At 37.8% G+C, this 16,552-nt stretch overlaps 2 protein-coding genes across 2 annotated transcripts; both read left to right on the top strand.

The window, feature by feature from the left end:
• The first annotated feature begins 416 nt into the window (after positions 1–416).
• On the top strand, positions 417–6,494 carry LOC113171020 (5-hydroxytryptamine receptor 3B-like). The gene is given in 11 exon segments (XM_026373378.1): positions 417–444; positions 688–734; positions 736–787; positions 2,131–2,294; positions 2,448–2,492; positions 2,776–2,885; positions 2,979–3,148; positions 3,528–3,685; positions 5,112–5,322; positions 5,745–5,954; positions 6,229–6,494. Coding segments are annotated over 11 exon segments (1,461 nt in total).
• Positions 6,495–9,083: 2,589 nt separating this feature from the next.
• On the top strand, positions 9,084–14,459 carry htr3a (5-hydroxytryptamine (serotonin) receptor 3A). Its single transcript, XM_026372404.1, is given in 10 exon segments — positions 9,084–9,153; positions 10,123–10,286; positions 10,582–10,626; positions 11,128–11,237; positions 11,349–11,358; positions 11,360–11,519; positions 11,950–12,110; positions 13,140–13,350; positions 13,572–13,808; positions 14,149–14,459. Coding segments are annotated over 10 exon segments (1,479 nt in total).
• Positions 14,460–16,552: the final 2,093 nt, after the last annotated feature.

Raw genomic sequence — 16,552 nt, 5'->3', positions numbered from 1 at the left:
TGTAGGTTTATAATAGAAACAAAGTGCTAAAATACATATTTAATATAATTTTTTTGTTTTATTTTAGACGCTATACTTTGTAATTAGGCTGCATTTAACTTTCACACTTCTACTGAGGCCCTGTGTATAAACTATATCGGCACTGCACATTCATTATGTTAGTGTCTATTCAAATAATAAGCACATAGTGGAACAATATATTGCGTCTGCTTGATCTGTTTCTCCAGCTTTAAACACACTGTTTTACTCTATGACACTGGTGCTTTCTGATACTGAGCACTTTCATTAATCTTCATTAGATTTGTGTTATACAGATTCTGCAGCCCTCTGAGAGTAATTTGTGATCAAATAATATTTTGGGGTATGTAATTTACAGGGAGGTGAACAATGAACATGCAGGAGTTTTTTATCACAACATGTTGTCTTTGGTGTTTTTCTGCTCTGGTAAAAAGCACCTTTACAAAAACACATACACTACCTAAATGTTCACAATCCTCTGTAATGAAGCAATAAACTGGCACTAAACAAACCCTCGGGGAGGTTCCTCTCCAGCGTGTTTCATTATTACATGTATCACTTTACCCAGGCAGTGGAAAATCAATATCAGTGCAACCAAAATGTCTGCATCCCCCTGTTCATTGTTCTTCCCCTGCACTCAGTACTGCTTCTGTGTGATGAAACTCTAAGTATTTTGTGTGTATTTTGGATGCAACACCTGGATTCCACCTGTGGAAGACTGATTTTTTTCACTTGATGTCTCTGATTTGGCTGATACTGTTGTTCTCAGGTAAGATTCTTCTTTCTGACTCAAAAAAAAAAATTGCATTTGTTAAACAGTATTTTTTCAATAATAGACTTTTATTGAAGGTACTCTAGAATTCAAACATTTTGAACCATTATTTGTGACTCACTGACGTCCTAATTATCTTGTGTACATTAGGACAGTGAGAGACTCCAGCACTCACTGTCACTGTTATAAATTCAACCATCAGCAGGATGTTTTAATATGATATATGAACATAATAAAATACATCTAAATAATTAATGTATTGATAAATACACTTCACCATTTTAAACAGTCGTCGTAGTTTAAAATTAAAACATAATTTTAACAGTATGTGAAAAATGTGATAAACTTAGGAAGTCTTCCTAGATTTACTATAAGCATGTACTGTACTTCAAACATCCCTTAAATCTTTTACAGGGCTGGAGTTACTGAGGGATAAAAGTGAACTGAGGGACCCCCTGATACTCCTCACTGCCCCATTTCCTTTACCCACTTTTTTTTTTTAACCACAGAATAAACTGTATGAATGAAAGGAGTTCATTTGCTTTGACAGAAATAAAAGAAATGTTTTTTTCTTTAGAAACAATTTACATGCACTTCTGCAATCTGTACATCTATTTTACGCATCTAACACCCCCAAAATTACCTTTTCTCCAGGCTGCCAAGCTCTTCATTCCCGTTCATCACGTTGTCTTGATCCTTGTAACCGAATCCAAGCATGAATTGGCCTTGATTTTAGGAAAGAGTTAGAAATCACAAGGGGCTGGGTCAGGTGACTCATCTACACCTGGGCATCCAAAAGATTACTTACTAGGTTACTTTGCTGAATGTCGACTTTGTACTTGGAGCAATCTCTGTCAAGATTTTTGGAAAACCATCATCTGACGTCAACATCCTGGGTCATTCCAACATCTCTGGTGCTTCAATTACTAGTTTGAATCTGGGCAACCAGTGCACTTCTCGAGCTCCCAGCTTCTTGAAGGAATCTGCTGCTGATAAAACTGTGATTAAAGCATGGAAACTTGAAATTTGTAATAATGCACTACATTCACTTCTAACTCCATTTCTTGTCATTTTGACCTACGTCTGAAAAATATAAAGAAAAACAAGAGACCAAGTAAGTTTTATCTTTTTATTTCTGTTAAAGTCAAAGGACCTTTAGAGTTCCCTTCTACATATATTTATGCCTTTAAGGGCCTGTTTTCGCCTCATTATATTTCTTCCAAAGCCCCAGGACCAACAGTATTTCAGGATTTAATTTAGTTTGTGGCAATTAATTGCAATAAGAACAAAAAAGAAAAATGTTGCTCAAAGGCAGCGGTTCATTTGGTTTTTCCCTTTAGTCTATCTGGCTGAATGTGTGCCAGAGAAGCCAAAGAGATCAGCTCTGAACCAGCTGACCAGGACCCTCCTGAGGAAATACGACTGTGGAGTTCGACCTGTTCACAACTGGACCAGTCCCACCACTGTATTCATAGACCTCATTCTGCAGTCTGTCCTTGATGTGGTATGTAAACCTCAATTAACTAGGCTGGACCAATGCCCTGTGTTCTCTTAATTCAACACAAACTGCTCTTTTCAGTAGCCTTAATATGCTATAAAACAATGGCATTGTTAAAGTTAAAGTTAAAGTATTATCAAGATATTTCTCTTTTTGCAGGATGGAAAAACACAGAGTATTACTACAAGTATGTGGTACAGACAGGTATGTGGCCTCTCATTTTACCCCAGTGCTTCCTTATTTTAAATCTGTGGAGAAAACAACAATTTATCTCCTCTATAAAATCCATATCTTGCTAATTAAAATAGCCCCAATTATCTGTGCCTCCAGTGTTTCTACTGCGTGCTGCATCTTAGGCTACAGCTTTAAAAAAGCTATGCAATACAGTTGTCAGTCATTTGTAAAAGTCGCTCACAGGATTCAAGGATTAAAAAAATATTCAATTATTTGAATATATCTTACCACGGAGTTCCTTCTATGTTTTCAGATCTGGACTGATGAGTTTCTGGTTTGGGACCCAGATGAATTTGACGGTATCAGTGAGATCTCACTGTCATCTGATGCCATCTGGATACCTGACGTCATCGTTAGTGAATTGTAAGAAATGACTGATGCTTATGTTTAATCTTGACAGCTGTTGTCCAGATACTGTAACACCTTACCTCTTCTCTCCTTCATGTGTGTTCCCAGTGTGGATGAAGGAAAGTCTCCTCCGATCCCTTATGTGTACGTCAACTCCTCTGGCTCAGTGAAGAACTACCGGCCCATGCAGGTGGTGCTGGCCTGCAGCCTGGAGATGTATGCCTTTCCATTTGACAAGCAGAACTGTAGCCTCACCTTCCGCAGCTGGCTTCACTCAGGTCTGTTTCCTGCATACAGTAAAGTGGTGAAGAAAACAAATCAGTTAATTCAAGTTATTAAATCTTTGAGGAACAGTGTTTTATTACAGTTTGACAAAATACCACAGGAACAGGAACTGTCAGTCACCTTCATGCTAAATAGTCAGAAGCTTGGTTCAGAATTAAGACCAGTGCTCACACTATTGAAATAACAAAATACTATAAGCAATATCTCAGGAAGTCAAAGTCTAAGGAGTAAAATGTTTGATAGTGTAAGTAAAATCAATTTATCTATATAAAATCTACAGCAAACCATTACTGTGAACCAAAAGATATTAAACCATTATTTATTATTTCCTTATTTTCCTACTTTTATTCTTCATTGTCTCTCCCTCTGCAGTGAAGGAAATAGACCTGGCTCTGTGGAGGAGTGCAGAGGCCATTGCTAATGATAAGAGGGAGTTCATGAATGATGGCGAATGGGAACTGCTGTCCATTCCGTCACGCTACTGGCAAATCCACCAAGATGAAACTGACTATGCCCACATCCAGTTCAATGTACTAATTGTTTCAATCATCACATTTATCATAAAGAAAATCATCAAAATAAGAAAGTTGGAGAATAAAAAGCTCAAATTTCACGCCATTCTAGGATTTACGCAGGTTTTTATATAATGTTAACATTCCAAAAACCATCTAATCGTGAAATATTGTGGAGGTATAACAGCTCTTTAACAAGCCATTCCTAGGGACTGAGTAACTGCACTCTAAAGGCAGTGATTGCTTATTGATGGTGAGCTTTAAACTGTAGCCCTCTGTGGGCCGCCACCCCCCCCCCCTTGCCGTCCTGTGTGGTGGAATTGTAATGTGTAATGCAATTGGCCGCGACCTTCATGGATCGGGCTAGTGAGCTAATGCCAAACGATGAGGCTGAGGCTGTTTCTGGCAAGTAAAGAGACATATAGAGAGAGAGGCTGATAGACAGGGGAGGGTGAGCAACCATAATGAGACTGTCTCAGTGGCTGCCTGATCAATGGACTTCTTGTTAGTAGTGAGGAAAATGGCCCCATAGCCCATTGCAGGTGGAGAGCAAGGAGGGCTGCTATTTATTCAGCTCAAAGGGCGAAGGCTTTTTGGTAATGGAGCATTTCATGGCTCACTGGGATATTGTTTCATTACAGCTTTGTTGATAAGGGTAGGCACATTATACAAATGAAGGTTTTCTACTGGAAAATGTTTTGTTCATTTTCAGTTATGAGAAGGTTTTAACGAAAATGGTGAGTGATTAGTATAAATCAAAGACTACGAAATAACACAGCTAATAGCTACATTATACACCTGAAAGCTGTAGAGTTCAAACACTTGAATAACACCACATAAATGAACATTTAGAGGCATGTTGTACATAATACAACAAATTCTCCAACTTTTCTGGTGCAAATACAAGCTGCATACCCACATTACTGACTCAGTAGACAGGCAAAGAGAAACCAGGGCCCAACTTCAGCACTGAATAATTTGTTCTGTAGTCTTACCAGAGCACCGGTGTGCCGTTTAACCTGAAACGACAGCTTATTAATATTATTGGAAGAAGCACAAAACTTTTTCAGTGAACAGTATGTGAATCTGTTTTTTGAATCATTTCTGGTCCAAGAAAAATCTTAATAAAACATGGGAAAAGCTTAAATTCGCAATCTTTTGCAATCTTGTGAGTGTCACAAGTTAAATTCTATTGATCTCTATATTCTGTTTTAGTAGCAAACATTTCAACTTATCACAGTCAGAAAAACCAAGTGACACAGTCTTGACAGTGAGCATGACATGAAAAATAGCAGAAATCTCAGATGCAGTTAAGTTAAAACCTGGACAAGTAAAAATAAATATAAATGAAACTACCTGCATGGTTTGACTGCTCTGTTTCTAAATGACTGACTTAATCATTTTAACTCTGTGTGATATCAGCCTTTCCTTATCTCTCATTAAGGTACTGATCCGCCGACGCCCCCTGCTGTATGTGGTGGGTCTACTCATCCCCAGCATCTTCCTCATGTTGGTAGATGTGATTAGCTTCTACCTGCCGCTGAATAGTGGTACACGCATTGTCTTTAAGATCAGCATACTGCTGGGTTACACTGTCTTCAGGGTTAACCTGACAGATGAAATGCCTTCCACTGCGGACAGAACTCCACTCATAGGTATCCTGTTCTTTCTATATTTGTTAATTCACACTCCAGCAGACAATCTTATTTATGCAGAGGGGTTTCTGCAATGTAGTAATTTATTATATGTTTGGTGTGGTAAATACTACAATGACCAATCCAAAACAACAATAATCCAATCACATCACAGATTTCAATGTAGGTCTAACATTTAGCACTGTACTCTGTCCTATTAAAGTGAATATTATCATAAAAGGATATTCATGTTACTCCTCTTTTTGTGTGTCAAAACCCCAAATGTAAACCATTAGCTAACCATGACAAAAAGATCAGAATTTAGATAAAATACCGGAAGAATGACAATGATACAACACAGTTTTTTTGATTACCGGTCATGATCTAGCTTTTGTACAATGAATCTGTTAGCAGCTTTTCTTTTCTCTCCCATCTCCATTCAGGTGTATTCTTTGTAGTGTGCATGGCCCTGCTGATGCTCAGTCTGATCAAATCTATATTGGTAGTAAAGCTGCTCCATCACAGTGAGAAGGAGGTCAGACAAATGTCAATATCTGCCTGCCTGCTGGACAAGTACGGTTCAGCTGGTCACGGCTTTACTGAGAGTGCTTTAACCTCCATCAAAACCTTTGACCACGTCAACTCAACCGGAGGTAAACTATAAACTGAAATGAGTGAGATTTTTTTTTTTTTTTATATCCTACTGCCTGGATGCATCACACATTATAACCTTTTTGATGCCTAAACCATGTGCTCATTGGAGTCAAAAGTGAAATTAAGTTTTGAGAAAGTCAATTCACTTCTTGTTTTCCGGTTGGGAAAGTCAAGTCAAATAGAATAAACTGAGTGACTGTTCACATGTAGAGAAATTACAGATAATTACATTAATTGTTCACATTTAAGCTAAATGTGTTCCTTTTCTTGTAGATTATGAGTTTGAATCATCACTGGAAGAGGATCTACTGTCCCTGCCTGAGATCCAGGATGCTCCCTCTGGCTTGGAGTGGCTCCTCCAGGAGCTTGTTTCACTCCGTCTGGCCTTATCCCAGGAGGACACTGAGTCTTCAGGCCAGGCCGACTGGCTGGCCCTATGCTCTAAACTCGACTGTTTCCTGTTCCGGGTTTACTTGTTGGTTTTGGCTTTGTATGCTGGTACTCTGCTGATGCTCTGGGCCAGCTGGAGTTTTGCCTGACCACACACTCAGAGACGTTCTCATTTCTGAACACTGTAAATAACTTCTTGCTTATGGTGTTTACCGTATATAAACAGAGCGGTTAGCATAAGATCACAAGGCTTTAACATGACCTTCAACCTAACCTTGACCTGAATTGGTTCTTGTGATGTTTAACCTGACCCCAACATTAACCCTAGCACTAACCAGTTAGCTCTGCCTTTACTCAATACTGCAAGACATGAGTGCTTCAATGCACCATTAAGAGAAAGCAAGCTCCATGGAGGATTCGAATGTCCAAAGAAAAACAAGACAAGTCTGGAGTTTGCTAAAATACATACTGACAAGTCACAATGCTTCTGGGAAAATGTCCTCTTGGTCAAATGAGACAAAGCTTTTAGGAGAGTTGCATAAGCTTGATTTTCACAAACATAAAAACAAACAAAAAAAAAAAAACGGATGTGGTTTATATTTTGGGGCTGCTCTGCTGTGTCTGTCTATAACACATCCAAGAATCCTTTGAAACATCTATAGAAAAATATGCAGTCAGGAGGAGGAAGTGTTCAACTGTTTGCTCAAGAAGAGTGGGCCATCTACCTTTCAGGACAAAAAGCCTCAAGAGCTACAAAAAGTGCAGTCTTAGGTTAGGGGTACATTTTTGTTATTCTTATTATTTTAAATATCAAAATAAAAGCAAAATCTGACTTGTTTTTATTACATTTTTCACTTTACATTTATTTAAAAGAACAATTGTACCTTTTTTTGAGAGTTGTACATATCTGTTTATCTGGCTAAGCCGTATCATTGTCTGAATGTTAATGTTTCTTCTTTTTCAGTTACTGTGTTTTCAGATCTCAAATGTTATGTTGGTGAGTAAGACAATATAATCAAGGACCACCAGAACTACAAAGGTTGCTGTCTGAAAGTAGAGCTATCCTTTTCATATTCTGTTCGCATTTTCTCTCCAGATACTGCAGTGTCACCGTATAGCAACATCATGGTTTGACAGAGACATTATTGTATTGGGTCTGTTATCATGCATTCCCGACAGTGAAGATTTACTCAAAGATACTGTATAACAAAGCAGCTCTCTGGAGAAAATCCTTAGTGCCAATGTGATGTTATAATATTGTATTCATACTTTAATCTCCATCCCGCTGCCACAAAAAAAAAGATCAATAAAACCCATTCAGAGCTCAGCTGCTGTGTCTCTATTCCCTGTTGGTTTCCTAATAGTCGTGATAAGAATATCAAAAGTGCATCATAGAAAACTTGCCAGTGGAAAGATCCACATTAATGTAATTTTCACAGTAGCTGTGAGACTCTTCTTCCTGGGTATGTGGTTACATGATGTTATGCAACAGAGCTGAAGATAAATGTTTAGTCACTGCCTTGTTGCTGTCTTTGAGGTAACCACTTTTATTGGGTATATCAATATCATCTCAAAAGCCTTGGGCTTCATTAGACTGTGATGTGAAGACAACTCAAAGTTTATACAACCATTATATCATTTTTTATTTCTTCAGTAGACAGATCACTCAATCAGTTCATTATCAAATTACTATGTATAATAAAAAAAAATATTTGAATGAAACCCGCCCTAGGAGACTGCAAATGTTCATGTTTATTATTTCTACACTGTCAGATGTAGATCTACAGCTGAAGAGTAGGACACCAAATACATCTACAGGAAATTTAAACTAAGGAGTGAAAGCAGAAATATCTTGTTATAACTCTATTCAGCTTGTATGTACTGGACTTAAGAAAATGTGAAACTGTTTTTGAAAATGTTGCTTGGCACAAAAAAGAAACATTATGTTTGGTGATGACCAACAGCTGCCCCCAAGCTGCTTTGCTCATTTTCACTTAACGCTCAACACAAATCGCACCCTCTCACTCCAAAAAAAAAAGGAATCTGCATGTTTTTCACTTTTATCTTAAAACACGGCATTACAGTCCAAAGAAATAAAGAACACCTGAGTTTTGACTTAAGGTCTGCTGAGTTTAATCCACACGTTGCTGAAAGCTACTGGCTTCATATATTTTTTATTAGGACTGGATCATATTCAATCATAAATAAAGAAATTAATCTGATATTTCATCTCTCTTGGTTAATTGTGCTTTTTTCTCATTTTCACATACTTGCTTATGTGTATTTAAACATGTTTTATTCACTGCACACAACAGCAAATAAAAAATTTTGCATTCAATCATTTAACATTTGCATCTTGAAATTTCCAATCTGGAGACTGCACCATAAAGTGAAATTAGGCCATTTTATAATGTGATGGACGACATTAAATCCTCAAACATTGTCATCTGTAAGTGAGTTGACGCTTGTCTTAACAGTTTAACTGATAATCATAATAGCACGCAGTTAAGCTCCATTTGTCTCAGTGAGCTGCTGCTGTATTAAACAAGGAGGAGTGGCATCACAGTAAATGGATACACCCACACAAGCTGAATGGCACTAACAAGGTTTTAACAGTGGATGTGAGTAAAGAGATGGATATAGTGGATAGATATGGAGTGTGTCAGCCACCCCGAGGCCTTTCAGAGCTGCAGGAAGATTTCCACAGCAGAACAAGAAAGCGCAGGTGAACTGGCATCATGAGACTGTCATCAGCCTGGATGGTACTCGTTTTCCTTCTGATTCAAGGAGCATCAAGAGCATGTACAGGTAAAGCAGCTTCTGTTTTACACTAATTTCGATTTTTAATTTCATATCATAGGAGCTGACACAGCAGCACTGCATCACCAGCATGTGAAATTGTGGTAACTCTTTTTTGTTGAATGTTTAATAGCAACATGCAACGCAGTACACAGTAATACAGTGTGTAGTGTGGTTGTTATTGTGATAAATTAATTGTCCAAATATGTTTTAGTTTTGGTAATTATTTTATGAAGTTTACCAAGACATTGTGAAATACTGAGTTATGAGATACTTTAAAATACAGAGAGACACTTTGTTTAATCTGTACTGAAGATACAGAACTTAACAATGAACAATCTTGCTTGAATCTATAATTCTAGGAGATTTCAATAGTAATTACAATATAGCACACAGTCACAGTTAATTTACACATGCCACAATCATAAATAAATTAGTTGACTTAACTGTCAACTAAGTAAATTATAGGTGCAACATCCTACTGCTAGTGTACGCTAAACCACTGCAATTTATATATTTTTGTTTCCTTGACAACTTAATAACTCTACATTAACACTAACAGTATAGTTTATTTTAAACAATTATAACATAGAGCTAAACTATAAATATATAAATTAAAGACTGACTGCTGTAGCATATGTGAATCATTACCATGCAGCTTTACTTATTATGAGTAAAGTAAATGAATTGCAGTTGCACTAGAATAGCTCTAGCTGCTTCACTTAAATCTTTGCATCTGGAACTCACCATTGTGATGAGGCAGTAGATGAGCTTGGTCTCAGTCAGATCTGCATCAACAAAAGTAAAGTAGAAATAAATATAAAATATATATACTGCTATTTCATTGGCTTTATTTTGGCCAATTTTAAATTATCTATAGGATCAGCTTGGGACATCTTTCCTAACAATGTAACAGATAAAACTGTATATCAGACTTATTCAGACCCTGTAAACAATTAATGTTTTTTTAATTTGCAGTGAAGAAACTGGGCAGCAGCACAGGAAGATTTGCCAACGCCACCTTAGTGCGTCTGTCAGAGTTTTTGAGTGCCGGTTATAAGAAAGGAGTGAGGCCAGTGAAAGACTGGAGGACATCAACAATAGTGGCCATAGACCTCATGGTTTACTCTATACTCAATGTGGTGAGTTATGCTGACAAATGGAAAAATTCACACATCCACGGTGTTAAATTAATCTGGTACTTTAATTATTGTTTAACTAGCCATATGTGAATCATTACCATGCAGATGTGTGCAGACCTCACTGGATTTACGGGACTATATTTAGTTTGTAAAAACCCTACATTATGGCTGGATGGGGCCCTTGGGGAAAAAATCTGCTGTGGGTTTAATAGAGACTGTCGTCAATGTATATGTCTTATTATTGTACTAGTCTGATAATAAATAGGAATATATTTTTCTGACAACTCTGTTACAGGATGAGAAGAACCAGGTTTTGACAACGTATGTGTGGTACAGACAAGTAAGACAAATGGATTTCTGAAAATGTTAAGATGTAGCCTACTGTAAATAGTCCCATAAACACTGTTGTTCAAAGTCAGTTTATGCCCAGACATCATAGACAATGTGATGGGTTTTAAACATCAATCCTATCTGTTATACTAAATACATTAATACTAATATTAATAATTAACATTTGTTGAGGTTTTCACTTTCATTGCTACGACATAGACATCTGAAAGTGCTATGAGGGGAAACAGACAGAATAAGCACTCCAACTGTGTTTTCTCTTGGTGTTTGTTTCACTGTTAATTTAAAATAGTCCCACAGCTTCCATGTGTTCTCCTTGACATTCTGACCTCACTTTTACACTTAATGGGACCACATGCAGTTGTTGCCGTGTTTAAAGTAAATGTTAGTAGATGTCACCTAGTAAGATCGCCATTGCAAGTTTTGAACTTCTCTGAACACACACTGTGCAAAACATTATATTTGTATAATGTTAATAATACTTTAATTTTAGGCTTGGACTGATGAATTCCTGGTCTGGAACCCAGAAGACTTTGATGAAGTCAAACAGGTTTCTATACCCACAGCTAATGTGTGGGTTCCTGACATCCTCATCAACGAGTTGTAAGAGCTGCTGCTGTTAATATAATTTCTTCTCCTCTTTTAATTTTCGACCAGCCTTTTTCTTTGATTCTTAGGAGAACTGATGTTGTTATTTCTGTTTCTAACCTGTAGCGTGGATGTTGGGGAAATCTCCAGATATTCCTTATGTTTACGTGACACATGATGGACTGGTGCGCAACTATAAGCCCATCCAGGTTGTCACAGCCTGCACTCTCAACATCTACAATTTCCCATTTGATGTCCAGAAATGTAGCCTCACATTCCAGAGCTGGCTCCATACAAGTGAGACATCATTTCCTTAATTTTACACATTTACAATCTGATTGAACATTTTGATTATACATTTGTGTTTTTCTGAGTATACCTTACATGTTTATCCTCCTGTATAAAAGATGTGATTGTGCTTATAGGCTATATAGGATGCCTGGGAATACAGTTTCCAGTTAGATACAAAAAAAATACTTTATTATTTGCTATGTTCTGGTAATGCAACAACATCACTCAAATAAATCTAGTACATTAAGCAGACTATGACTAAATCTGTGCCAACACTTTCTTCACCTCTAGTCAAGACATGAGCAGAACAATTGTTCTGTTCACTGATAACCCCTCTCCTGCTGTGACATGTGCATGGAGAGAAGAGCGGTAGGTAAAGGTTAACTTGTTACCACGACTGTTTCACGCTGCTCCCAACATTGTGTTCGATTTGCAGTTGATGACATCAACATCACCCTGATGCGAAGCCCCGAGGAGCTCAGGGAGGACAAGAGTGTCTTTATGAACCAAGGAGAGTGGGAGCTTCTCCATATACTGTCCAACTACAAGATCTTCAGTGTGGACAATGATGATTATTATGCTGAAATGAAGTTCCATGTGAGTATATAAAACGATTTCAAGTTATATGTAGCATAAATGTGAACCGGCTCTTCTTGCCTCAAAGATTTTCTCATTAGGTGACCTGGCGGCCTGCTGTTTTATATGTACTTTGTCTTTCACTGGGGGGTATTCCTTGAAAGGAGCTTGAACAAACACTCAACTTAGCTCTGAACTCTGAAACAAACCAACTCAATCAACTCTGAGTAGGTTCACTCTGAGTTATGTGTGCGTGGGATGACTATAAAAAGCCACCATCAATAGAGTTTGGATGCCATGATTCACCAACACCAATGAGTAAATACAGAGCAGAGCTGCCATTTTAGTCCGGAGGAGCTATAAATAATGTTGAAACACAGCAGCAGCCACAGACTTGGAGTTGAAAACGATAATCCTACTGTAGCTACGTTACACTAATTTTAAAAATACAATACATAAAATACATTTATTCAGATGTACGTTAAGCTCATGGAGACAAATTGGCTTTTATGCAGTTAATTAAAACTCCAAATCACAACCTAATTCAAAGATTACTTCGACAAAAAAAAAATATGGTGCATGTTTCAAGAGTTTTAATGATTAATTGACATGTGTATTATCATAATGTATTATTATTATATTATATAATTAAGTATTTTGACAGCAAAACAAAGAATATCTGTGATTTCCAATGTAAACATTTACAGTGTACATTATACTGAACTGAATACTTTAGGTCTATTGATGGCATCACTTTGAGTACTAGGACATGACAATTAACATCTTCATCTCAATAGTTTTTCAGATATGATGCAGCCAAGCACTTAATAATAATAATAATAATAATAATAATAATAATTTTAATTTACCTGCAGAAGATAAACAACAATCAGGACACTCCAAATCAAGACTCAAGGTGGTGTAACATCCATCACCTGTCTTCAGGAGATGACTCACACTGTTTTACAGTTTCCTTCCCTTTAAAAGTATTTTTGTTAACATTAGGGGAAAGTTAAGACTGAGAGTCGTTAATTGAACTACATTTCCCAGGTGGTCATCCGGCGGCGGCCATTGTTCTACACCGTCAACCTGCTGCTGCCCAGTATCTTCCTGATGGTGATGGACATCGTGGGTTTCTACCTGCCGCCAGACAGTGGAGAGAGAGTTTCCTTCAAGATCACTTTGCTGCTGGGCTACTCTGTCTTTCTCATCATTGTATCTGACACTCTGCCTGCCACAGCCATAGGAACCCCACTGATAGGTGACTGTGATCCATTACTGCTTGTCAGCTGTTTGTATTGAGAACAGGATATTTTGACTGGAAATATGTATTTTTAGAAGCCCAGCCCTGCTGATATTATACAGGAATGGTATCGGTACTATGCCCCCATCAAGAGAACAGTATGTTGTGCTATCTTTTACAGTATATCTGTGCAAGGGGGTCATTACCAAACACTTCCTCTTATCTTACCTGCTCTGTAGGTGTGTACTTCGTGGTGTGCATGGCCCTACTGGTGATCAGCCTGACAGAAACCGTGCTGATTGTGCGTTTGGTCCACAAGCAGGACCTTCAGACCCCTGTACCCCACTGGGTAAAGTACCTGGTTCTTGAAAGAGCTCCAGTTCTCTTTTGCATCCACAAGAAACATCGCCTCTGCTCCAGACTGTCCTCACAGGCCTCTGATCTAGAGCACTACAAAGACAACAACTATGGGACTGGTAAGGTACAGGTGAAAACACGTACGGTACAACCTTGCTAGTACCTGGGATAAAAAGGCTGTATCAAATTTAACACAAGAGAATAAAAGTCATGGGACTCATACAAATGAAAAGGGTTTATCCTCTTTGAATAATTAATGGACTGGATGTTTGTCACGCAGAACTTTTAGCTTGGTGATGCAACTAAAAGAAATCACGGGGCTCACAAAAATATTAGAATTTCATCCACTGGGGAGCCACAGCATTTTACAGCTATTTAGCTTGTAGTTATTGTTATTATTATTATTATTGATGGTTGTGTTGTGACAGAAATTAATCTAATGCTTGATCCATCCTGCAGCCCGATGCACCCATCACCACACCTGTGAGATAGGTCGAAGGCTGAGTCAGCATGACAGAGAGGGCGGACTGCTCGGACTTGGCCTGCCCCCCTCCAGGGACAACACCCCACCCGTCATGGACAACATCCTCCAGGAAGTGACAGCGATTCGCCACTTCCTGGAAAAGAGGGACAGGTGCCGGGAAGTTGCCAAGGAATGGCTGCAGGTTGGCTACGTGCTGGACGTGCTGCTCTTCAGAGTCTACTTAGTGGCCATGGTGGCCTACAGCATCACACTGGGCACACTGTGGTCAGTGTGGCAGGTCGCCTGATTGTTTGTGCTGTACGCATGTGGACAAAAGCTCATTGGATAGAGCATGGAATTAAAAAGGCCAGACGTAGCAGCTGTTTGCCTTGTGCAGCTCAGTGGATACAGGGAAGCACCCGTAATGTAATGGAACAGTGAAGTAGCCTAGTTCGTGAAACTGGGGCTTAGATATTTACAAAGGTTAAGTGAGTCCCAACAGCCATGCTGTCCTGTACACCTATACATGCGAACATGAGTCATTATTTTGAAGGATTAAAAAAGATAACAGTAACACAACAAACAAAAAACAAGTGTGTAAAACAGGGTGTAAAAAGCAAACATCAATAATGGCTTAATACAGTTTTTACATTAAATACTAACGATTATTTACAGTAATTATAAGAACTAAATTATGAGCTAGATAGGTGAGTAAAATCTGGAATAGTACAACAAAATTCATACATTTCAGTACAATAATATCTACCTGTAGACACCTCAACTGGCCAACCTTAACAAGCTACTGCGATAAAGAATAAAACCTGAAGAAAATGTGGGCAGACCCCCAACCTTAATACACAGCAAGGAATAAAAAGTGACAAGTTGGGGAGGTATGTTAAAGTTCTGATAATGTTGTTATTTTTCATTGTTCATGGCAGTGCATAATAAATGGTCATGATCTACTGTAAAAAAATACATTGCATGTCCCCTTGTGATGAATATATCCATGGATTCAGAAGACTTCACCAAAAACCACCAAACCACAAACTGAATAATCAAAACGTGTTGTGCAAAGTGTTTGTGTATAATAAGAATAAGATTACCCTGGATTTTATCCAGCTATAAGTTATGAAGAAAAGTAGAGATATGTTTTATATGTAAAAAAATCAGCTAAACCAGTCACTGTAGTAAAATGTGTACATGTAATGTAAATGTGTGTTTCTGTGACTTCCAAATTCAAATGCAATGCAAACCTCTTGTTAATGTAAAAATTCTTGCCTGGTCAATCACTGTGTTAATGCATGCTGTTCAACACAACAGCCAGAGGATGGCACCGTGCACAACCACAATAGTTTTCCTTCATCGATGGAGAGACATCTTTATGTTCTCAGTGGTCTTACACAGGAGTTTATTGCTTTTTTCTTTTTTGTTTTCCTGCCAAATAATTTAGAACAAATGCAAACGTAGAATATTTTATTACATTTTTTTGGTATTCACATATGAAATCTTCTGCTCTAATGAGGAAAGTCAACACATGATACCAGATGTAATGAATTGATCCTATTATTTTTCTCATGCTACAATTTTAACAGCGTCCATATGAATGTGACTAAGGCAGACAGGCTTTATGGATCTCATCCTTTTGTTTAAGAGGAAAACGCAATGTGACAATATCAAAAAATAAAATGAAATTAAAAGAAGCGTGAACGTCTTATTCATGTTATAATGTGCCTGTCTTTGTCCAATCACACCTGTCTTTTAAGTCTCATTAATTTTTTTAAGTTAAGTTTAGGTTTTTTACTATTTCTAATGCTCCCATCAGGCAGCTTACAGGACCAGTATTCCTGCCAAGCGTATTCTTTTGCCACCTTTGGGTAACTCTAGCTAAGTGTCAGCCAAAGATCTAAAATGTATGATTTCTTCCTCTTGACATCCTCCTTCTGAAGTCCAAATCCCCTCAAGACCAACTGAATCCCTTGCTTGCAAGAATATTTTCTCTGATGTCTGGTAATTTTTAGGGGAATTAAGAAATTGCGCAAATTAAAATATTATGGTGACTTAATTAGAAACAGGGATGATCAAATTTATTCTGAAGTGATTATTGTCAAGACCAGGCAGACTTTTTAGAGCACATTTTATGCCCATCCTCATCTTAGATTCAGTAAAATAAGTTTCAAATTATATTCTCTAGGTTATGTAGCCTGGTTTAAAACTGTTTTAGAAAGTTCAATTCCAACCCTCATTTGAAATGAAATGATGTTTAACCTTCAGGATGATCATTTTAGTGGTGAAGGTTGGTAATCTAGAGAATGTAGTCTTTAGATGTGTGAGTCAAAAAATTATTACTGAGACCTCATGTTGCAACACAAAGTCCCTGTTCATATTACCACCCTGGCAAAC

This window comes from Anabas testudineus, chromosome 14 (genome assembly GCF_900324465.2).
Source record: "Anabas testudineus chromosome 14, fAnaTes1.2, whole genome shotgun sequence".
Lineage (NCBI taxonomy): Eukaryota > Metazoa > Chordata > Actinopteri > Anabantiformes > Anabantidae > Anabas > Anabas testudineus.
The sequence above is the reverse complement of the archived record's forward strand: the minus strand, read 5'-3'. Positions and strand labels throughout refer to the sequence as shown.